General features: G+C 41.3%; 1 protein-coding gene across 2 annotated transcripts in view; it reads left to right on the plus strand.

The window, feature by feature from the left end:
- Positions 1 to 5,426, plus strand: part of ERCC3 (ERCC excision repair 3, TFIIH core complex helicase subunit) — a 38,451-nt gene extending 33,025 nt beyond the window's left edge. Inside the window, exons 13-15 of one of the 2 annotated variants that reach the window (XM_024738053.1) lie at positions 920 to 1,038; positions 3,223 to 3,375; positions 4,945 to 5,426. In XM_024738053.1, the coding sequence (XP_024593821.1) occupies positions 920 to 1,038; positions 3,223 to 3,375; positions 4,945 to 5,076 (404 nt within the window). In that variant the 3' untranslated portion in view covers positions 5,077 to 5,426. Of the gene's footprint in view, positions 1 to 917; positions 1,039 to 3,222; positions 3,376 to 4,944 lie in introns of those variants that run through there. The other variant, XM_024738055.1, reaches the window with a different exon arrangement.
- The last annotated feature ends 19,489 nt before the right edge of the window (positions 5,427 to 24,915 follow it).

Raw genomic sequence — 24,915 nt, forward strand, 5'->3', positions numbered from 1 at the left:
TGCACGGGCTTCTCATTGTGGTAGTTTCTGTTGTTGTGGAGCACGGTCTCTAGGGCGTGTGGGCTTCAGTAGTTGTGGCTCTCGGGCTCTAGAGTGCAGGCTCAGTAGTTGTGGTGCACGGGCTTAGTTGCTCCACGGCATGTGGGATCTTCCTGGACCAGGGCTCGAACCTGTGACCCCTGCATTGGCAGGCGGATTCTTAACCACTGCTCCACCAGGGAAGTCCCTGGGCATACCACTTTTTAAAATTCATTTATGGACATTTGGATTGTTTCCACTTTCTGGCTCTTAGAATAATGTTTGGGTCATGTAATAAGTTTATGTTTAACGTTTTAATAAACTGCCAGACTGTTTCCAAAGTGATTGTACCATTTTCCATTCTCACCAACAGTGTATGAGCATTTCAGTTTCTCCACATCCTTGACAACAACTGTAATCATCTTTTTTTATTCTAGTCATCCTAGTGTGTGCCAGGTAGTATTTTGTCACGGTTTTGACTTGCATTTCCCTGATGACTAATGATATTGAGCTTTTTTCATGTGCTCATTGACACGTGAATCTTCTTTTTATATCTTCTTTGGGGAACTGTCTGTTCAGATCCTTTGTCCTTTTTATAATTGGTTTATTTGTCTTTTCATTGTTGAGTTATAATAGTTTTTTGTATTCCCTAGATTCAAATCTCTTATCAGATATGCTTTGTAAATGTTTTCCCCAATTCTGTGGGTTGTCTTTTCACTTCCTTGATGGTGTCCTTTGAAGCACAAAAGTTTTTAATTTTGATGAAGTCCTCGTGCAGAATCAGGGCAATGGCCCCTCTGACTGCAGAGCTCTCCCACTGCAGTACTTGCTTTTGAACACTGGACCCTTAGTTCCTGCCGTTCTAATAGCTAATATTGTCCTTTTATGTGCCCTCCTCCAGGGATGGTTGCAGAGGAGTACAATGCCTTCTTCTACTCGCTGGTGTCCCAGGACACACAGGAAATGGCTTACTCAACCAAGCGACAGAGGTTCTTGGTAGATCAAGGTTATAGCTTTAAGGTATGTAAGCATTTGGTCCTGGTTGGAGTAGGACTGAGGCTTTTTTGTACCCAGCCCTCCATGAGAAGTGGGGGGCCGCTGTCAGCATGACCATGGGACAGATTTCAGGCAGGCACAGGACATTGGGGGACATGAGGGTACCTTTGTTCTTGCATGAATTGTGGGGAGCTTTGAAGGAAAAATATTGTGCAGGATCCTTCCTGTTTCCAACTTCTCACAGTGAATGGTCAAAGAATGGGGCCTCTGAAGTAAGAGGCCTGTGGAGTCTCAGCTTGTTAATTTTTACAGTTGTCTTGAAGAGAAAACATTAGATGTTGGTGGGAAAATGTGCTCGCCTAGTAGGACTCGAGATGAAGGAACTGTGGCTATCACTGTGTTAGTCTAAGCCCCTCGGGGTTACTTTCTCAGGGGGTGCCCCCTCCAGGTAGCTGGGAGAGTCTGCCCTTAGTCATCTGGTAAGCCTGGGCCTCAGTGGGCCTCACAGACATCAGAGCCATCCATGTACTGTAAATCTGGTATTTTAATAGTTTGGGAAATTCTAAAGCTTTGGCGAACTTTCATTGGCTAAGGCATTTGCTTTCTTTCCTATTGACACAAATACTAAGTTTTTGTTAGGATTTAGTGTCCCAAAGGGTTTTTACTTGTGGTAGTGGGTGGAGGGTGCTGGAAGCAAGGGATTAAAAGGATATCTTAGAACATATAAGTTCCCAGGTTCTTGTTTGTGAAAGACTGTAGGCTGCCTTTTCAGATACTTCAGATTGTATCTTTTTCAAATTGGTTTAGGGCAGAGCTAATTAGGGAACTAATAGAGTTCCCTTTATTAGCCTTAGAAAAGAGGACAGGGTTGTCTGATCCCTCCCCTTTTAGTCAGAGGCAGTGACACTTTTCAGACTTCTCATGCTGAACTCTAGTTTAGGACACTTGGGACAGTTTTCCAAAGGATTTTCATTTCGACCTTTTTATCCCTCTGTGTAACGTTCGAGCTGATAATAGCATCCATACCTCCTGATTCCCAGGAGAGTCGTAAGGGTAAGAGAAGCAGCGAATCAGGAAGTGCTCTGGGTTCTTTGATGGGTGAGCTTGACAACATGGTACCTGAGCACATGGTTGTCTGTGTAGGTTGGAGCTGCCTTTGCCTTCCTCACCTCCAGGGCTGCCTGCTGAGAGCAGCCAGGTTAGGGTTCCCAGAATCTGGACCCTGGTGATCAGGCCAGGGCAGAAGTGTCCTGTATCTGTACTCCAGATCTGTGGCCACCTGAAGGGTACAGCCAGATACTTCTAGGAATTTTCTTTTAATTAAAATGATGAGAAGAATGAGAGAGAGAGAGAGAGTGAGAGACGAAAAGAAGTTCCTTTTCTGACTCACCAGTCCCCAACCTTTTTGGTGCCAGGAACTGGTTTCATGGAAGACAATTTTTCCACAGACCGGTGGGGAGAGGGCGTAATGCGAGCGATGGGGGTGGGATGGTCCAGGCAGTAATGTGAGCCGTGGGGAGCGGCAGATGAAGCTTTGCTCACTCTCCCGCCGCTCGCCTCCTGCTGTGCGGCCCGGTTCCTGACAGGCCACGGACCGGTACTGGTCCTCAGCCCAGCGGTTGGGGACCCTGCTATACGTAATTAATCCAAGCTTTCTGCAGGGATAGGTAGGCCTTGTAGTAAGTTATCTCCAAAGAAATGAAAACCAAATCTCCACCATGCTTTTATCTTTCTCTTTTGGAAGAAAAATCTTATAAATCCATTCTTAATATCATATCATTTATAAGTGTCCCTCCTGCTGGAAGCCCTGGGTGCCAAGCCTGGAGGTTGAAGGCCTTTTTAAAGGTCAGCCGGCTGTGCCTTTCGGTTTTTGGTCCTTCGTTTACCTGGTGCAAGGTGGGAAAACTACCAGAATGGTTGTTTTAAGATTGCCAAGATTCCTGTTGATCTTCTGTAAGTGATCATTTAGCTGCCATGTGTTGGGAGCAGAGTTTTCTAGAATTTCCTGAACCTCTCCTGCCTTGCAGTCATTAGTTAAGCTCCTTGTTGACAGTGGCTCTGAGGCTGGTCTCTGCACTGCCTGAGAGGAGCTCTCCGTTATTAGCCACCTGCTCTGCTGGGCCTGAGGGGGCAAGTGACCAGACCAGGTGAGCCCAGGAGAAGGCGGGCGGGTCCAGGGAGAGAAAACAAGAGGGTTCTGCGCTGCAGGTGATCACAAAGCTTGCCAACATGGAGGAGGAGGAGTTGGCATTTTCAACAAAAGAGGAGCAACAGCAACTCTTACAGAAGGTCCTGGCAGCCTCTGACCTGGATGCTGAGGAGGAGGTGGTGGCGGGAGAACTTGGCTCCAAATCCAGCCAGGTGAGTTGAGTGGGTGAGGCCCCAGATGTCAGTTCTCCCGAAGGACAGCATCTTAGACACACATACGCCTGCACAGTCCTTTGTGTGTATGTGCCTGTGTGATTTTCTTAAGAACTTGGAGACTAGAGAAGAGAATCGAAAACACCCCTGCTAACTGTGCCGTGCGTCTGTCTTGTTTTATGTGTCTGAGCACACGGCGGGTGTGGTTGGTCTCCTGCTCTGTTCACATAGCAGTCTGGCCTAAGTATTGGTTAGTATTTGGATGTGGGAGCCCAGGCTCTGCCTAGGGTGGCTACTGGAAGGAGCGTGATGGATCTGGGGCTGCCTTTTTGGCCTTGGGCGCGTCACCTTATCCCTGGCTTCCTCCTCAGTAATGAAACTGAGCCTTCCAGGCTGTAAAATGGGTCTGAGAATCAACTCGTATTGTAGTTTCCATACATTCTTCGAAAAATATTTAGAGTTCTCTGAAAATGCGCAACTTTTCAGTTATTCTGCACATACTTCTTGAATGCCTGCTATGTGCCAGGCAAATATAATACAGTATAACTAATGAAAGTGTCATTATGAGGAATTCTTACTATCAGGCCCTTCCAAGGAGAGAAGTACCGTTTCATCAGGAGCTTTTGAAACTAAGTTGGTGTTAGAGCTGGAAAGTGAGCAATGGCTGGAACAAGGGAAGAAGGGAGCAGTGTCACCAGGGAGGTGCTGCCCTCCCCGCAGCCTGAGACCTTTCTGTCCCCAGACCTGGGGGTTAGGGGCTGGGCCTCCTCCTGGGCACTCTCCACGGGAGCCCAGGGAAACTTCCTGTTTCTGTGTCTGAAGGTGGTGTCTAGTCAATTCCACCTCACAGTGGGTCACCCGGGGTGAGGCTGTGCAAGGCGTGGCTTCAGTGCCTGTCTGTGTACCTTGTTTGGAATCTGGTGCGAGTGGTGTCCCAGGCTCGGGGTCAGACCCTTGACTTGTGTGATTTCTGTTCATACCACACATGTCAAGCAGATGTGGTTATCCCCATTTTACAGATGAGTTCATTGAGGTGCAGACATTCAGTATTTGCCCAAGGCCACCCAGTGAGACACAGAGCCAAGATTCAGGCCCAGGGCTAGAAAGGATTTCCAGTTGATTCAAAGACTTATGATGGGGTCTCAGGAGATTTTGAGGGACTCCTGCCCTCACTGTTAAAATTCCGTTTAGAAAGTGTCATTAAGAGAGGCAGGGTGGTGTATGGCTAGGTACAGGGAATCTGAAGCTGACTGCCTGGGTTCACGTCCCATCTGTTTAAGAGTTATGTGATCTTGGACAAATACTTCATTTCTCTGTGCCTGTTTCCTCTTCTGTAAGATGGGGATTATAATGGTTGTGAGGATTAGATGAGGTAAGACATGTAAATAAGTATAAGCTGCTTAGAACAATGCCTGAGACATACTAAGTGGTCAGTAAGTGTTATTTTAAAAATAATAAAATCTATGAAACTTTTATAAGTTTTATAAATTTATCTTATTATGATTATAAATATTATAGGAGGAGGGTGTTTTGCTTTGTAAACTAATGGTGGGCCGGGTCGCCCTGCAGGTGTCTCGGCGCTTCGGCACGATGAGCTCCATGTCTGGGGCCGATGACACAGTGTACATGGAGTACCACTCGTCACGGAGCAAGGCTTCCACTAAGCACGTGCACCCGCTTTTCAAGCGCTTCAGGAAATGATGCCCATAGGGTCACGTAGGTAAAACTTGGGTGCCTAGCGCCAGCATTGGAAAGGGATTTTAAACATAGCATTTTCTTTCCACATCTGCGTTCTTTCCAATAGCATCGGCCAAACCAATCCAGATTCAATATCTGTTGACTGTGTTGAAGAAAATGCATCAAGAGCTTGATTCTGTCTTCCTGGGCATTCCAGGGTTTGAAAGTGGGAGTGGGGGGGACTGTATTTTTTGTTTTTTTCAGACTGCTTTTTAAACTTGTTAGGGAGTGGTCATTCCTGTACATAAAATTTTGTAATATTTAGGTGTATTTATCTTAATGTTCTCCTGAATAAACAGCACTGGGATGTTTAACCACTCTTCATCGTATGCCTTGTTCTTACACCTTGTCACAGGCATGGGCTATGTCTAGATGACAGACCTCCATCAGGGCTCCAGTTGGTGGCATGCCCAGAGGAATTAGACGGGGCCCATCCACAGGGAGCACCGGAGAGACGAGAAGACTTGCCCGTTAGTGCGCAGTGTTGACAGGGGACGGTGGTCCAGAGCGATGGAGGAGCTTGAGCAGTTTGCAGTGCTGCCTGGCCCCTCCCTGTTCAGCTCAGGTGGGTTCCATGGGAGGCACCACAGCTGTAGGTCCTCTAGGTCACCCAAAGGCCATCACCTTCGTAGGGAGCCACAGTGCACACAGCTTCTGATGGTTGATCTTCCCTGAGAGAATCAACTCTTATTTCTACCTCCCCCAGATACATTGTTGATGTGGCTGGGAGGCTGGATTCCTCTTCTAGTAGCAGTTTAGTACCCTTGGATCTTTAACGGCTGGTTCGTCTATTCTGAAAGATGTCTCTGGGCTTTTCTTCTCTGTTCCTGGTATGAAAGAAAAGGTGTTCAGGAAAAGACACACGAGGCAGGATTGGTCCATAGAAGACAGGCAGACATGCACAGGCATAGGTCGTGAAGAAGAACGTGTTATTTTGAGGAGGCTCGTTCTAGGAGGCAGCAGCCCCGCACCTGGGGACTGTTGGAAGCCTGTGCTAACTAAGGCTGCTCGACATGGAGTCCTGCCCACCCCTGCCGCCCGGCAGCAGTGATCCCAGCCGTCATTGCCCACTTGGGGAGAAGACCACATTCATTCTGTCGAGTGCTTCGGAGCAAAAGCCACCTTCCCTGAATTGCACTTCACTGAGCTGACCTTTTGGGGACAAACGCACTCTCACAGTCTGCCCAGCAGTTGGTGCTGACCCATGGAGAGCCACTGTGTCCGTGCAAACCCTGGAAATGGCCCCCAGCAGCCGGACCTGAGACCTGTGGTCAGGCACGTCCGTGCTAAGGCCCCTCACCCCAGTGGGTGGCACCCAGATGTCACAGACTGGATTATAACCAGTATTATTTCCAGATTCTCATATCCTGTCATGCTTGAGATACTCAAGCAATGCCAAGCACTTCGTGTATCTCCTTGTTGCTCACTGTTTTCTTGTTCTCTAACCTGTCTACAGATAACGTTGAATTTTACCCAAGCCCTGTGATCCTGGAAAACTGGGACTTTCAAAGAACCACACACCCGCCTGTGCCCCCACCCCCCGCCATCTTTTGTGTTCCGGAAAACAGCTTACCGCAAAGAACCACCTTTCCCCATGTCTGAGATAAGGCTCATGGGTGCCCTCCTTGTCTACCAGTGACAAGGCCAGACACAGACCTTCCAGATTCCCATTCTTTGCTTCGAATGATTAGCTGAAGCGCTTGTCCCCACTGATCAATTGGAACAAAATGCTTGTTAACCAAACCTTGGTTAAGATTCTCTCCTTTCTGCAGGCCCCTGACTTTTGGCCCACGCTCAGCCTACAGCCCCTCCTGAGTCCAGTGGGATTCAGGGTAAAACACTGTCTGATCTGCCATCTGCCATTGCCACTCCCTCAGCCCCTCCTGTGTTTCCTCCTCCCTATAAAAGAAAAACTTTTTTACTTAACTCTTGAGATGCTTGCTGATCATATGGTCAGTGTGTTTTCTCTGTTGTAATAGCTGCCCTCCCCTTTTTTTTGCAGCAATCCTTTCAAATAAAGTCTCTCCTTGCCAAGTCGGGATTAGTTTTTTATTTGACACCATGTAACAAATTCCTATTTATTCTCTAAAAGTAAGTTGAGATGTATCATCTCCAGGAAACCTAACTCCTGCGCCTACCCCAAAAGTGTTTCCTGTACTGTGCTATGTCCTTTATGCTGTCCTTTTTTTTTTTTTTTTTTTTTTTTTTTTTTTTTTATTTTGCTTCCTTTTTTTTTTTTTTTTTTTTCATTTTTGATGTTTACATTTTTGTATCCTGTTGGTTTGAGTTCTATCTGTACCCCAATATCTGGCATATAGGAGGTATCCAGTGACTATTGAATTGGACTCTTTTCAAAGTTTATGGACTTAAAAGGAACACAATAACCCTGCCTGCTTACACCTTGAGGGAAGTTGTGAGGGAACCTCTCACTGGTAACCATCTATCCTGTTATCCCTTCCTGCTGCCTTTTCCCTGAACCAGCCCTTATACCCATAGCAGATGGAATTTATAGGACAAAGTATCAAATAGGAGAGCTGCACAAAGAGATTTGCTGAGGGGCCCTGAGTCTTCCACTGAGCACTGTTCTGCACATGCATGTAAAGAAGCTACCCAAGGCTGGGGAAGGAACCACATGAAAGGATCAGGGGGAGCTTATCCAGGGCCTGGACTATTCCTGTTCCCACCAGCCAGACTGAAAATCCTCAACTCACAGGGCATCTGATAGAGTGTTCGGCAAGGTTTTGCTTCAGTATTGTGGAAAGTTAGACCTAAACTAATGCTGCATGAGTCCTAACAAAAGTTTGAAGGCAAGACCCAAAAGGATCCAATTATTTCCAAGTAACTTACTACAATCCAGGACAAAGCTAATTATTACAGCACAAAAATATCTAGCAACCAATAAGGTAAAACTTGCACTGTCTGACATCCAATCAGAAATTACCAGGCAAGCAAAGAGCCAGGAAAATACAACTCATAATGAAAAGACTTGTTTCCATACTCTCTGTGACATTTCTTATTTGCTTGCTCTGGCAAAGTAAGCTGCCCAGTGGCGAGGCCCACATGGCAAGGAATGGAGGGAGCCTCAGTCCAATGGCCCACGGTGGGCTGAATCGTGCCAATACTCACAGGAGTGAGCTTGGAAACTGTTCCTCTCTTGGTTGAGCCTACAACCAATGACTACATTGGTTAGATGACTACAGCCCTAACCTACCCCTTGATTGTATCCTGTGAGAGACGTGAACCAGAGGACACAGCTAAGGTCCTGGATTCCTGATGTGCAGAAACTGTGAGATAATAAATGTCATTTTAAGCCACAAAATTTTAAATTTTAAAACATTTTAAATTTAAAAATGTCATTACATCTCTTTTTTTTTTTTTTTTTTTTTTTTTGGGTTGCCGAGGCCCAGCCGCTCCGCGGCATGTGGGATCTTCCCGGACCGGGAACCTGTGTCCCCTGCCTCGGCAGGCAGACTCTCAACCACTCTCAACCACTGCGCCACCAGGGAAGCCCCTACATCTCTTTTTTAAGAAAAAAAATTGACTGCTAAGTTCTGGAGATGGATAGTGGTCACAGTTGCCCATGATTACAAAGCAATAGATAACTAATAAAGATTTTGGTACCAAGCGTGGGATGCTGTTGTAACAAATACTCAAAAATGTGGCAGTGGCTTTGTAACTAAGAAGTGGGGAGAGGCTGGATTTTGAGGAACATGTTAGAGAATGCCTAAATTACCTTCAACAGACTATTATTGGAAATCTGGACTTTGAGAACACTGCCAGTGAGTGCTTAAAAGGAAGTGAAGAAGCTGCTATTGGAAACTGGAGGAAGGGGGATCTCTATTACACAGTGGCCAAAAATTTAGTGACACTGTTATCTGCAGTTATATGGAAAACAATGTGTCCAATGAACTTTGTGGTCTAGATTTGCAAGCAAAATGTTCAAGTAGCCACCTGATTTCTTCTTGCTGCTTAAATAGTAAAATGTGAAAGGAGAGAGAAAAAATGAGGGCAGAACTGTTTTTAAAAAGGAGGCAGAGAGGACACTTTTTGTGCAGGGAAACACAGATAAAGACGGCAGACTATGCTCTGTGACCACAGTGGAATTAGATTTAAAATCAGTAAAAGAAAGATCTATTGGAAACCCCCAAATATTTGATGAGATTTCTTATTAAAAACTATGCAATCAAGAAGACTATTGAGGGCTTTCCTGGTGGCACAGTGATTGAGAATCTGCCTGCCAATGCAGGGGACACAGGTTCAAGCTCTTGTCTGGGAAGATCCCACATGCCGTGAAGCAACTGGGCCCGTGAGCCATAGCTACTGAGCCTGCGTGTCTGGAGCCTGTGGTCTGCAACAAGAGAGGCCGCAACAGTGAGAGGCCTGCGCACCACGATGAAGAGTGGCCCCTGCTCGCCGCAACTAGAGAAAGCGCTTGCACAGAAATGAAGATCCAACACAACCAAATAAATAAATAAATGAATTTATTTAAAAAAAAACTATCGAGAAATATCTTTAAGTATTGAAAGAAAAAACCCAGCAACTTAGAATTCTATACGCAGCGAAAAGATCTTTCAAAAATAAAAGTGAAATTCTTCAGATATAGGATTGCTGAAAGAATTCATTACTAGCAGACCAGCACTAAAGGTCATGTTAAAGGAAGTCCTTTGAGGAAAATATAATGCTAGTTAGAAATTTGTATCTACACAAAGGATTGAAGACCACTACAAACTACCTTGATAAATATAAAAGGTTTTCTATGTACATTTTTTTAAAGGAGAACTGATCTCTAACTTCTGGAGATGGATAGTGGTCATAGTTGCACAACAGTGTGAATGTACTTAATGCCACTAAATTGTGCACTTAAAAGTGGTTAAAATGGTAAATTTTATGTTTATGTATATTTTACCACAATAAAAAACTAAAGATAACTGTTTAGAACAAAGGAAATGTATTGTGGAGTTTATAACATGTAAAAGTAAAATGTATAACAACAGTAGTACAAAAGCCTAGAGAGTAGAAGTTGATGTGTACTGTTGTAAGGTTCTTGTGTTATACATAAAGTGGTATAACATTACTTGAAAGTCGCCTGTGGTACTGAAGCAACCACTAAAATAACATAAAGAATTATGGTTAATAAACCAATATAGAAGATAAAATGAAGTCATGAAAAATACTCAATTCTAAAGAAGTCAGAAAAAGAGGAAGAAGGAAATAAGGAGCAGATGGGACAAGTAGAGAATAAATAGGAAATGGTCTAAACGCCCTCATTTAAAAATCAGAAATTGTCAGATTTTTTAAAGAAGAACAAAATTATGCTGCCTACAAGATTTAATATTACGATGCAAATAGGTTTAAAGAATGGAACAATATATACTATGCTAACATGAAGCAAACGAAAGCTGGAGTAGCTATATTAATATTGGGCCAAGTGGATTTCAGAGCAAAGAATATTACCAGGGTCATTTTATAAAGAGGAGCTAATAATTCTAAACATTTATGTCCCTAATTACAGCTTAAAAATACTTGAAGCAAAAACTGATACACCTGAAAGAAGAAATAGAAAAATTCACATTTCAGAGATTTTAATACCTTTTTCTCAATAATTGATAGAATAAGTAGATCAAAAATCAGTAAAGATACAGAAGACTTAAACAACACTGTTAACCAACTTCACCTGACTGACATTTATAAAACACCACCCAGTAACCGCAGAATACACATTCCTTTCAAGTTCGTACAGATCATTTACTAAGATTCAATTCTGGGCCGTACAACCAGTCCCAATAAATTTAAAAGGATTCAAGTCACACAAGCTCTGTTCTTTGACCACAGTGGAAGTAAATTAAAAATCTGTAAAAGATCTGTGGGAAACCCCCAAATAAATTTAAATTAAAAAAAAAATCAAAGCGAAATTACTATTTTTGAATTGAGTGAAAATGAAAACTACATTACATATATATATATATATATATATATACACACACATTGATTTTGTTTATAATTTTCTGTATATTATGTTTTGACATCTTAAAAACTGTTCTGGTTGGGGAGAGATACCCCTTGCTGAGACTAGCATATTCTGTTTTTTGTTTTTTTTAAATTGAAGTATAGCTAACTTACAATGCTCTGTTAGTTTCTGGTATACGACAGAGTGATTCAGTTACATATACATTTTTCCATATTCTTTTCCATTATGGTTTGTTACAGGATGTTGAATATAGTTCCCTGTGCTATATAATAGGACCTGTGTTTATCCATTCTATATATACTAGTTTGCATCTGCTAACCCCAAACTCCCAATCCATCCCTCCCCTTTCCCTGTTGGTAACCACAAGTCTGTTCTCTATGTCTATGAGTGTTTCTGTTTCATAGGTAAGTTCATTTGTGTCATAGTTTAGATTCCACATGTAACTGATGTCATATGGTATTTGTCTTTCTCTTTCTGACTTACTTCACTTAGTATGATAATCTCTAGGTCCATCCATATGGCATTATTTCATTCTTTTTTTGTGGCTGGGTAGTATTCCACTGTGTGTGTGTGTGTGTGTGTGTGTGTGTGTGTGTGTACCACATCTTCCTTATCCATTCATCTGTCGATGGACATTTAGGTTGCTTCCATGTCTTGGCTATTGTAAATAGTGAGCCTAGCCAATTCTTGAGACAGCAAAGGGCACAGCCAGGAGCATGTCTTTGATTTACAGACTAAACAGTCCAGAGCCATATCTCCTCTATCTGGCCCATACACCCCAGGAGGCGATATACTCTGTCTTAATCATCCCAGGGCCAGGTACCAGGCAACTAGGGACCACCCTTACAATGTAGAGCCAGCTGAAATTATTCAAACTAGAGAGTTCTAAACTGTTCATTCTGCCCTGCCTTGCCTGTCCCACAGAAACTCCAATAAAGATTCTAGCTTTGGCTTTCCCCTTGCTCCTGCTTTCTGTGTGCTGACCACTCTGAGGCTTTTCCATGTGGCCCTACATGGAACGGTATGCTGTGCATCCAATTTTAGGACCTGGGAGCATAACAAATTTGTTTTCCTGAGCCTCTTGTGTGTCGCCTCTTGTGGCTACACCTGTCAATCACATAAAAGAACACAGAACAAAAAACAACATACCGGAGGGGGACCTTCAAGATGGAGGAGGAATAAGACGTGGAGATCACCTTCCTCCTTACAAGTACATCAAAAATATATCTACAAGTGGAACAACTCCTACAGAACAGCTACCGAATGCTGGCAGAAGACCTCAGACTTCCCAAAAGGCAAGAAATTCCCCACGTACCTGGGTAGGGCAAAAGAAACAAGAAAAAACAGACAAAAGAATAGGGACAGGACCTGCACCTCTGGGAGGGAGCTGTGGAGGAGGAAAGGTTTCCACACACTAGGAAGCCCCTTTGCGGGCAGAGACTGTGGGTGGCGGAGGGGGGAAGCTTTGGAGCCATGGAGTAGAGTGCAGCAATAGGGGTGCAGGGGGCAAAGCGGAGAGATTCCTGCACAGAGGAACGGTGCCGACCAGCACTCACCAGCCTGAGAGGCTTGTCTGCTCACCTGCTGGGGCAGGTGGGTGCTGGGAGCTTGAGGCTCTGGCTTCAGAGTTCAGAACCCAGGGAGAGGACGGGTTGGCTGTGTGAACACACCCTGAAGGGGCTAGTGCGGCACAGCTAGCCGGGAGGGAGTCTGGGGAAAAGTCTGGACCTGCCGAAGAGACAAGAGACCATCGTTTCACGGTGCGCGAGGAGAGGGATTCAGAGCACCACCTAAATGAGCTCCAGAGATGAGCGCGAGCCACGGCTATCGGCTTGCACCCCAGAGACGGGCATGAAACGCTAAGGCTGCTGCTGCAGCCACCAAGAAGCCTGTGTACAAGCACAGGTCACATCCACACCTCCCCTCATGGGAGCCTGTGCAGCCCGCCACTGCCAGGGTCCCATGTTCCAGGGACAACTTCACCGGGAGAACACATGGCGCGCCTCAGACTGTTGCATTGTTGTGCTGGCTTCTGCCACTGCAAGCTTGCCCCTCTTTCTAATTATGACTACCGTACCCCTCCCTCCCCCCAGCCTGAGTGAGTGAGAGCCCCCTAATCAGCCGCTGCTTCCATTCCCTTCTATCTTGGTGGGAACAGATGCCTGAGGGTGACGTACACGCAGAGGTGGGTCCAAATCCAAAGCTGAACCCCGGGAGCTGTGCGAACAAAGAAGAGAAAGGGAAACTTCTCCATGCAGCCACAGGAGTAGCGGATTAAATCCCCACAGTCAACTTGATGTACCCTGCATCTGTGGAATACCTGAATAGACAAAAAATCATCCCAAAATTGGGGTGGTGGACTTTAGGAGCAACTGTAGACTTGGAGTTTGCTGTCTGTAACTGATTTGTTTCTGATATATATGTTTACCTTAGTTTAGTTTTTAGCGCTTGTTGTCATTGGTGGATTTGTTTATTGGTTTGGTTACTCTTAATTTTTTAAAAAAATTATTTTTTTATGTTAATAATTTATTATTATTTTTTTCCTCCCTTTTCTTCTGAGCCATGTGGCTGACAGGGTCTTGGTGTTCCCGCCTGGTGTCAGACCTGACTCTCTTAGGTGGGAGAGCCGAGTTCAGGACATTGGACCACCAGAGACCTCCCAGCCCCACATAATATCAATTGGTGAGAGCTCTCCCAGAGATCTCTGTCTCAGTGCTAAGACCCAGCTCCACCCAATGGCCAGCAAGCTCCAGTGCTGGATGCCCCGTGCCAAAAAACTAGTGAGACCGGAACACAACCCCACCCATTAGCAGAGACTGCCTAAAATCATACTAAGTTCACAGACACCCCAAAACACACCACAGGAAGTGACCCTGCCCACCAGAAAGACCAGATCCTGCCCCACCCACCAGAACAGAGGCACCAGTCCTCTCCACTAGGAAGCCTACACAAGCCACTGAACCAACATCACCAACTGGGGGCAGACACCCAAAACAATGGGAACTAGAAACCTGCAGCCTGCAAAAAGGAGACCCACAAAACAGTAAGTTAAAGAAAGTGAGAAGACAGAAAAGTATGCTGCAGATGAAGGAGCAAGGTAAAAACCTACCAGACCAAACAAAGAGAAAATAGGCAGTCCTTCTGAAAAAGAATTCAGAGTACTGATAGTAAAGATGATCCAAAATCTTGGAAATAATAGAATGGAGAAAATAATAAAACATTTAACAAGGACCTAGAAGAACTAAAGAGCAAACAAACAACGATGAACAGCAAAATAAATTAAATTAAAAATTCTCTAGATGGAATCAATATTAGAATAACTGAGGCAGGAGAATGGAGAAGTGACCTGGAAGATAAAAGAGTGGGAATAACCGTCACAGAGCAGAATAAAGAAAAAAGAATGAAAAGAATTTAGGCCAGTCTCACAGATCTCTGGGACAACATTAAATGCACCAACATTCGAATTATAGGGGTCCCAGAAGAAGAAGAGATAAAAGGACAGAGAAAATATTTGAAGAGATGATAGGTGAAAATTTCCCTAACAACAGGAAGGAAATAGTCAAGTCCAGGAAGTGCAGAGAGTCCCACTCAGGATAAATCCAAGGAGAAACATACCAAGACACATATTAATCAAACTATCAAAAATTAACTACAAAGAAAAAATATTAAAAGCAGCAAGGGAAAAACAAAAAATAACATAGAAAGGAATCCCGATAAGGTTAACAGCTGTTCTTTCAGCAGAAGCTCTGCAAGCCAGAAGGGAGTGGCAGGACATATTTAAAGTGATGAAAGGGAAAAACCTACAACTAAGATTTCTCTACCCAGCAAGGATCTCATTCAGATTTGAAGGAGAAATTAAAACCTTTACAGACAAGGAAAAGTTAAGAGAATTCAGCACCACCAAACCAGCTTTCCAAAAAAATGCTAAAGGAACTTCCCTAGGCAGGAAACACAATAGAAGGAAAAGACCTACATAAACAACCCCAAAACATTTAAGAAAAAGGTAATAGTAACATACATATCAATAATTACCTTAAATGTAAATGGATTAAATGCTCCCACCAAAAAGACATAGACTGGCTGAATGGATACAAAAACAAGACCCATATATATGCTGTCTACAGAGCCCCACTTCAGACCTAGGGACAAATACAGATTGAAAGTGGGGGATGGAAAAAGATATTCCATTCAAATGGAAATCAAAAGAAAGCTGGAGTAGCAATTCTCATATCAGAAAACAGACTTTAAAATAAAGACTATTACAAGGGACAAAGGAGGACACTACATAATGACTAAAGGATCAATGCAAGAAGAAGATATAACAATTGTAAATATTTATGCACCCAACATAAAGCACCTCAATACATAAGGCAAATGCTAACAGCCATAAAACGGGAAATCAATAGTAACACAATCATAGTAGGGGACTTTAACACCCCACTTTCACCAATGGACAGATCATCCAAAATGAAAATAAGGAAACACAAGCTTTAAATGACAATTAAACAAGACGAACTTAATTGATATTTATAGGACATTCCATCCAAAAACAACAGAATACACTTTCTTCTCAAGTGCTCATGAAACATTCTTCAGAGTAGATCATATCTTGGGTCACAAATCAAGCCTTGGTAAATTTAAGAAACTTGAAATCGTATCAGTTATCTTTTCTGACCACAATGTGATGAGACTAGATGTCAATTACAGGAAAAAAAAAAACTGTAAGAAATACAAACACATGGAGACTAAACGATATGCTACTAAATAACCAAGAGATCACTGAAGAAATCAAAGAGGAAAGCAAAAAATATCTAGAAACAAATGCCAATGAAAACACGACAACCCAAAATCCTATGGGATGCAGCAAAAGCATTTCTAAGAGGTAAGTTTATATCAATACCATCCTACCTCAAGAAACAAGAAAAATCTCAAATAAACAACCGAACCTTACACCTAAAGCAATTAGAGAAAGAAGAACAAAAAAACCCCCCAAAGTTAGCAGAAGGAAAGAAATCATAAAGACCAGATCAGAAATAAATGAAAAACAAATGAAGGAAACAATAGCAAAGATCAGTAAAACTAAAAGCTGGTTCTTTGAGAAGATAAACAAAATTGATAAACCATTAGCCAGACTCATCAAGAAAAAAAGGGAGAAGACTCAGATCAACAGAGTTAGAAATGAAAAAGGAGAAGTAACAACTGACACTGCAGAAATACAAAGGATCATGAGAGACTACAACAAGTAACTATATGCCAGTAAGATGGACGACCTGGAAGAAATGGACAAATTCTTAGAAAAGCACAACCGTCCAAGACTGAACCAGGAAGAAATAGAAAATATGAACAGACCAATCACAAGTAATGAAATTGAAACTGTGATTAAAAATCTTCCAACAGACAAAAGCCCAGGACCAGATGGCTTCACAGGCAAATTCTATCACACATTTAGAGAAGAGTTAACACCTATCCTTCTCAAACTCTTCCAAAATACAGCAGAGGGAGGAACACTCCAAGACTTATTTGACAAGGCTACCATCACCCTGATACCAAAACCAGAGAAAGACGTCACAAAAAAAGAAAACTACAAGGCAATATAACTGTGAACATAGATGCAAATATCCTCAACAAAATACTAGCAAACAGAATCCAACAGCACACTAAAAGGGTCATACACCATGATGAAGTGGGATTTATCCCAGGGATGCAAGGATTCTTCAATAAAATCAATCAGTGTGATACACTGTATTAACAAACTGAAGGATTAAAACTTTATGATAATCTCAATAGATGCAGAAAAATAGACAAAATTCAACACCCATTTATGATAAAAACTCTCCAGAAAGTAAGCATAGAGGAAACCTCCCTCAACATAATAAAGGCCATATATGACAAACCCACAGCCAATATCGTTCTCAATGGTGAAAAACTGAAACCGTTTCCGCTAAGATAGGGAAGAAGACAAGGTTGCCCACTCTCACCACTATTATTCAACATAGTTTTGGAAGTTTCAGCCACAGCCATCAGAGAAGAAAAAGAAAAGAATCCAAATCAGAAAAGAAGAAGTAAAACTGTCACTGTTTGCGGATGACATGATACTATACATAGAGAATCCTAAAGATGCTACCTGAAAACTACTAGAGCTAATCAATGAATTTGGTAAAGTAGCAGGATACAAAATTAATGCATAGAAATCTTTCATTCCTATACACTAACAATGAAAAATTTGAAAGAGAAATTAAGGAAACACTCCCATTTACCATTGCAACAAAGAGAATAAAGTACCTAGGAATAAACCTACCTACGGAGGCAAAAGACCTGTATTCAGAAAACTATAAGACAATGATGAAAGAAATTAAAGATGATACAAACAGATGGAGAGATATACCATGTTCTTGGATTGGAAGAATCAACATTGTGAAAATGACTGTACTACCCAAAGCAATCTACAGATTCAATACAATCCCTATCAAACTACCAATGCCATTTTTCACAGAACTAGAAGAAAAAGTTGCACAATTTGTATGGAAACACAAAAGACCCCGAATAGCAAAAGCAATCCTGGAAAGAAAAACGGAGCTGGAGGAATCAGGCTCCCTGACTACAAAGCTACAGTAATCTAGACAGTATGGTACTGGCACAAAAACTGAAATATAGATAAATGGAACAGGATAGAAAGCCCAGAGATAAACCCAGGCACATATGGTCACCTTATCTTTGATAAAGGCAGCAAGAGTATACAATGGAGAGAAGACAGTCTCTTCAATAAATGTTGCTGGGAAAACTGGACAGCTACATGTAAAAGAATGAAATTAGAACACTTCCTAACACCATATACAAAAATAAACTCAAAATGGATTCGAGACTTCAATGTAAGCCCAGAGACTATCAAACTCTTATAGGAAAACATAGGCAGAACACTCTGTGACACGAATCACAGCAAGATCCTTATTGACCCACCTCCTAGAGAAATGGAAATAAAAACAAAAATAAACAAATAGGACCTAATGAAACTTAAAAGATTTTGCACAGCAAAGGAAGCCATAAACAAGACGAAATGACATCCCTCAGAATGGGAGAAAATATTCTCAAATGAAGCAACTGACAAAGGATTAATCTCCAAAATATATAAGCAGCTTATGCAGCTCAATATAAAAAAAACAATAACCCAATCCAAAAATGGGCAGAAGACCTAAACAAACATTTCTTCAAAGAAGATATACAGATTGGCAACAAATACATGAAAGGATGCTCAACATCACTAATCATTAGAGAAATGCAAATCACAACTACAATGAGGTATCACCTCACAGTAGTCAGAATGGCCATCATGAAAAAATCTACAAACAATAGATGCTGGAGAGAGTTTGGAGAAAGGGAACTCTCTTGCACTATTGGTGGGAATGTAAATTGATACAGACACTGTGGAGAACAGTATGGAGGTTCCTTAAAAAACTAAAAATAGAGCTACCATATGACCCAGAAATCCCACTACAGGGCATATACCCTGAGAATACCATAATTCAAAAAGAGTCATGTACCACAGTGTTCATTGCAGCACTATTTACAATATACAGGACATGGAAGCAACCTAAGTGTCCATCGACAGATGAATGGATAAAGAAGATGTGACACATATGTATGATGGAATATTACTCAGCCATAAAAAGAAACGAAATTGTTATTCGTAGTGAGGTGGATGGACCTAGAGTCTGTCATACAGAGTGAAGTAAGTCAGAAAGAGAAAAACAAATACCATATGCTAACACATATATATGGAATCTAAAAATAAAAAGGTTCTGATGAACCTAGGGTCAGGACAGGAATAAAGTGCAGATGTAGAGAATGGACTTGAGGACACGGTGGGGGGAGGGTAAGCTGGGACAAAGTGAAGGAGTGTCATTGACATGTATACTCTACCAAATGTAATATAGATAGCTAATGGGAAGCAGCTACATAGCACAGGGAGATCAGCTTGATGCTTTGTGACCACCTAGAGGTGTGGGATGGGGAGGGTGGAAGGGAGATGCAAGAGAGAGGAGATATGGGAATATATGTATACATATAGCTGATTCACTTTGTTATACAGCAGAAACTAACACAACACTGTAAAGCAGCTATACTCCAATAAAGATGTTAAAAAAGGAAAAACCAACATACCAAATTCGGGGAATGCAAGCAGTGGTACTTAGAGAGAAATATATAGCATTAAACTATATTAGTAAATAAGAAAGGTCTGGGACTTCCCTGGTGGTCAGAGTCCACTTTCCAATGTAGCACACATGGGTTTGATCCCTGGTCAGGAAACTAAGATCCCACATGCCATGGGGCAACTAAGCCCACATGACACAACTAGAGAGCTGGTGTGCCACAAACTACAGAGCCCACACACTATGGAGCCCGTGCACCACAACTACAGAGCCCACGCATCCTGGAGCCTGCATGCCACAACTAGAGTGAGAAATCCCACACACCACAACTAGAGAGAAGTCCATGTGCCACAACTAGAGAGAAGCCTGTGTGCCACAACTAGAAAGAGGCACACGTGCCACAGTGAAGAGCCTGGGCGCCACAACACAAGATGCCACCTGCTGCAATGAAGATCCTGTGTGCTGCAAGTAAGACCTGATTCAGCCAAAAAAAGAAAAAAAAAAAAGTAATAACAAATAAATATGAAAAAAATGGAAGATCTGAAATCATTGACCTCAGCTTCCAATTTAAGAAACTACAAAAAGAAGAGCAAATAAAATACAAAGCAAGCAAAAGGAGATAAAAATCAAAACAGAAAGTCAATGGATAGAAGCAAAACAATATAGAAAACCGACAGAAACTGAAAACTGGTTCTTTGAAAAGAAAAGTACAATTGATAAACTTTTAGCCAGACTGATCAAAAAAAAAAAGACACAAAATACCAATATTGGGAATGAAAGAGATGACATTACTACAAATCCTACAGATACTAAAAGGATAGCAAGTGAATATTATGAACAACTGTACATATTCCTTCCCCCTAAAAATACTTCTATGAAGAGAGCATTACTCTGATAATGAAAGCAGACATAGACAGTTCAGGAAAAGAAAACTACAGACGAATATCCCTCATAAATATAGATGTAAAATTTTCTTAAAATTTTAACAAATCGAATCTGTAATAAGAATAATACATGATGGCTAAGTGGATTTTACCCGAAGATTGCAGGTTGTTTTAACATTTGAAAATCAATCAATATCATTCCTCATGTTGAAAAACCATCTGATCATCTCAATAGATAAAAAGAAAACATTTGACAAAATCCAACCTCCTTTCATGATAAAACCGAGGAAACCAAGAATAGATGAAAACTTTCTCAAACTGATACAGGGCATCTACAAAAAACCTACAGTTAACAGCATACTTAACGTTGAAAGACAATGCTTTCCCACTAAGGTCAGGGACAAAGCAAGTATGTCCATTCTCACTACTTTTATTTGACACTGTACTGGAGACTAGCCAGTATAATAAGGTAAGGGAAAAAAAAGTCATACAGGCTAGAAAGGAAGGGATAAACCTATCTTTATTTGCAGGTGACTTGATTATCTGTGTAAAAATCTCATGGAATCTACAAAAAAATTTTCTGTAGTACAAATGAGTGAGTTTAGCGTGGTTGCAGTATATATCAACATATAAAACTCAATTACATTTTTATGAACTAGCAACAATCAGTTGGAAATTGAAGCAAAAGTACTGTTTATAATAGCATAGGAAATTAGAAATGCTTAGGGTTAGTCTTCTGAAAGATATCAATTCTGCCTATATTAATTTGTAAATTAAGTCTATTTTAAATCAAATTCTTTACCAGGTTTTTCAAGGGAATTTACAAACTAATTGTAAAATAACTATAAAAACGTAACACAAAACAGCTCATACAGCTCAATATGGAAAAAAAGACCAAATCAAAAAATGGGCAGAAGACCTAAATAGACATTTCTCTAAAGAAGATATACAGATTGCCAACAAACGTATGAAAGGATGCTCGATATTGCTGATTATTAGAGAAATGCAAATCAAAACTACAATGAGGTATCACCATACACCCCTCAGAATGGCTGTCATCAAAAGGTCTACAAATAATAAATGCTGGAGAGGGTGTGGAGAAAAGGGAACCCTCCTACACTGTTGGTGGGAATGTAGATTGATACAGCCACTATGGAAAACAGTATGGAGGTTCCTCAAAAAACTAAAAATAGAGTTGCCATATGACCCAGCAATTCCACTCCTAGACATATACCTGAACAAACTAATTTGAAAAGATACGTGCACCCCTATGTTCATAGCAGCACTCTTTACAGTAGCCAAGACATGGAAACAACCTAAATGTCCATCGACAGATTAATGGATAAAGAACATGTGGTATATATACACACTGGAATACGGGAATCAGCCATAAAAAGGAATGAAATAATGCCATTTGCAGCAACATGGATGCAACTAGAGATTATCATACTAAGTGAAGTAAGTAAGAGAAGGATAAATATATACATTACTTATATGTGGGATCTTTAAAAAATGAACTTATTTACAAAACAGAAACATTCACAGACATTGAAAACAAATTTATGGTTACCAAAGGGGAAAGGCGGGGGAGGAATAAATTAGGAGCTTGGAATTAAAGATACACACTACTATGTATAAAATAGATAAACAGGGACTTCCCTGGTTGTCCAGTGGTTAAGACTACGCCTTCCAATGCAGGGGTTGTGGGTTTGATCCCTGGTTGGGGAGCTAAGATCCCACATGTCTCGTGGCCATAAAACCAAAACATAAAACAGAAGCAATATTGTAACAAATTCAATAAAGGCTTTAAAAATGGTCCACATCAAAAAAATCTAAGAAAAAGAAAAATAGATAAACAACAAGGTTCCCTACTGTATAGCACAGGGAACTATATTCAATTATTCAATATCTTGTAATAACCTATAATGGAAAAGAAGTTGAAAAAAATATATACGTATATGTTTGTGTGTGTATATATATATATAAAACTGAGTCACTTTGTACACCAGAAACTAACAACATTGTAAATCAAATATACTTCAATTAAAAAATAAACAAAAATATTAATGTGATAATTTATAAGAAGAGTGCTGTAGGCACAGGAACAGAAAAATACACCAGTTAGAATGAAATTGAGAGCCTGGAAAAGGACATTATTGAGAACTTGATCTGTGCTAGAAGTAACATTATGTGAGTATATATATACACCTTCATACATCTATATCCATTTTAATATTCATCTAATATCTCCCTTCCTTCCTCCATTCCTCCCTCCCTCCCTTCTCTCCTATCTATCTATCTACCTATCTAATCTATCTGTCATCTATCTCCCCATGAGTTCACATTGATAGCTGTAATTCCAGTTCAAGGCACAGGGTTTATTTTATCCTTACTTTCATATTTACAACTCCCTTCTCTGACAGTGAGAAAACTGGCTCCCATTTACACAATATATTTTTTATTTACTCAGTCCTAGAATGTACATAAAGTAGTTTTAGAGGTGTTAATTTTTGCCTCTGTGAAAAATAAGCCTACTAATTAGAGTTCAGTGCTTGTTTAGGGATGTTTTGGGGTTTTAGCCTGAGGACATGTAGTCTTAATATTGTGTTCAAATGTTACCTGGGTTCTTTTCCCAATCTCCCTTCAGTGTGGTTATGTTATTCATTTGATATGCAGTTTGGTTCATTTGGGGGGAGGGATTGGGTTAAATTTTAGTTTTATTAAATTTTCCCCTTACTTGATGATTTTACTTATTTTCCTTTTTTGAGTATGTGAAACACTAACATGGTTCCAAAAGTCTGGATTGTACCAAAAATTATATTCAGATAAGTGTCTTTCTCCCACCCATATTTCCTCTGTCTTTTCCATCCATTTCCTGACATGCCCCATATGTATCCAGTCTTAGCTTATCTTGTCTGTTTCTTTATGGTCAAGTGAGTAGACACATGTATATTTTCTTATTTTTTCCTTCTTTATTTTTATTTCTTCTTTCTTACACGATAGGTAGTATACTGTAGATAACCTTTTTTAAAAAAAAGTTTATTTATTTATTGGCTTAGTTGTGGCATGCGGGATCTTTCGTTGTGGTGCGTGGGCTTCTCTGTAGTAGTGGTGCATGGGCTCCAGAGCACGTGGGCTCTGTAGTTGTGGTGTGTGGACTCCAGAGTGCATGGGCTCTGTAGTTGCAGCATGCGGGCTATCTGGTTGTAGTGTGCAGGCTTAGTTGCCCCATGGCATGTGGAATCTTAGTTCCCTGACCAGGGATCGAACCGGTGTCCCCTGCATTGCAAGACAGATTCTTAACCACTGGACCACCAGGGAAGTCCCTCTAGATAACTTTTTGCACTTTACTTTTTGTTAAACTTAACAGTAAATTCTGGAAATCATATCAATTCATAGAGATTTTCCTCTTTCAAAAAATTTTTAAAATTTTATTTTTTATTGAGGTAACATTAGTTTATAACACTATGTTTCAGGTACGCAACATATTTCTACTTCGCTGCTCACCACCAAAAATTTAGTTTCCATCTGTCACCACACAGTTGATCCCCTTTACCCATTTCACCTTCCCCCACACCCCTTTTCCTCAGGTAACCACCACCAGAAAGAAAAATACCAAATTATTTCACTCATATGTGGAATATAAAAAAGAAACAACCAGAAACAAAAGAATCAACCAAATCCTCTGTCCTTTTTTTTTTAAAAAACAACTTCCATTGTGGGAATGTACCATTGTTTATTTAGCTGCTGTTATTATGGACTGAATGTTTGTGTCCTCTCAAAATTCCTGTGTTGAAGTCCTAACCCCCATTATGATTGTATTAAGAGTTGGTGGGGTGTGCCTTGGGAGATGATTAGATTTGGATGAGGGTAGAACCCCTTTCATGGGATTAGTGCTCTTATAAGAAGAGGAAGAGACACAAGAGCTCTCTCTCCATGAGTTTGTACAGGGGAAAAGACAGGTGAGCCAGAGAGAAGGCAGCTATCTGCAAGCCAGGTAGTGGACCTTCACTAGACATCAAATCTGCTGGCACCATGATCACGGACCTCCCAACCTTCAGAACTGTGAGAAATAAATTTCTGTTGTTTAAGCCACCCAGTTTATGGTATTTTGTTATGGTAGCCAGAGCAGACTAAAACAAAGTGTGTCATTTGTATTGTTGAAAATATTCTGCAACTGCAAACAATGCTTTGACAATAAGCATTACGCAATGTATTTTCTTATTGTCTGGTATATCTTCAGGGTAAATTCCTAGAAATGGGATTGCTAATTCAAAAGGTAAGTGCATGGGTAGTTTTGTTAGATACTGCCAAATTCCCTTTACAGAGGTTGTACTAATTCACATTTCCTCCACCAATTTTTTTTTTTTTTTTTTGCGATACGCGGGCCTCTCACTGTTGTGGCCTCTCCCGTTGTGGAGCACAGGCTCCGGACGTGCAGGCTCAGCGGCCATGGCTCACGGGCCCAGCCGCTCTGCGGCATGTGGGATCTTCCCAGACCGTGACACAAACCCGCGTCCCCTGCATCGGCAGGCAGACTCTCAACCACTGCGCCACCAGGGAAGCCCTCCTCCACCAATTTATGAGATGCTTGTTTATCCACTTCCTCACCATCAGAGTGGGTTGTCATTTTAAAAACTTGATAATGCAATAGATGAGAAATGGTATTTTTGTGTAGTTTTAATTTGCTTTTCTCTTATGAGTGAGGTTGAAAATTTTTCATTTTCACATATAATTTTTTGAATTACCTTTTATCTTTAGCCAGGGTTTCTTGTTTTTATGTTTGCTTTTTCCCTCTTTCCCC

This window comes from Neophocaena asiaeorientalis, unplaced genomic scaffold (assembly GCF_003031525.2).
Source record: "Neophocaena asiaeorientalis asiaeorientalis breed wild unplaced genomic scaffold, Neophocaena_asiaeorientalis_V1.1 scaffold98, whole genome shotgun sequence".
Lineage (NCBI taxonomy): Eukaryota > Metazoa > Chordata > Mammalia > Artiodactyla > Phocoenidae > Neophocaena > Neophocaena asiaeorientalis.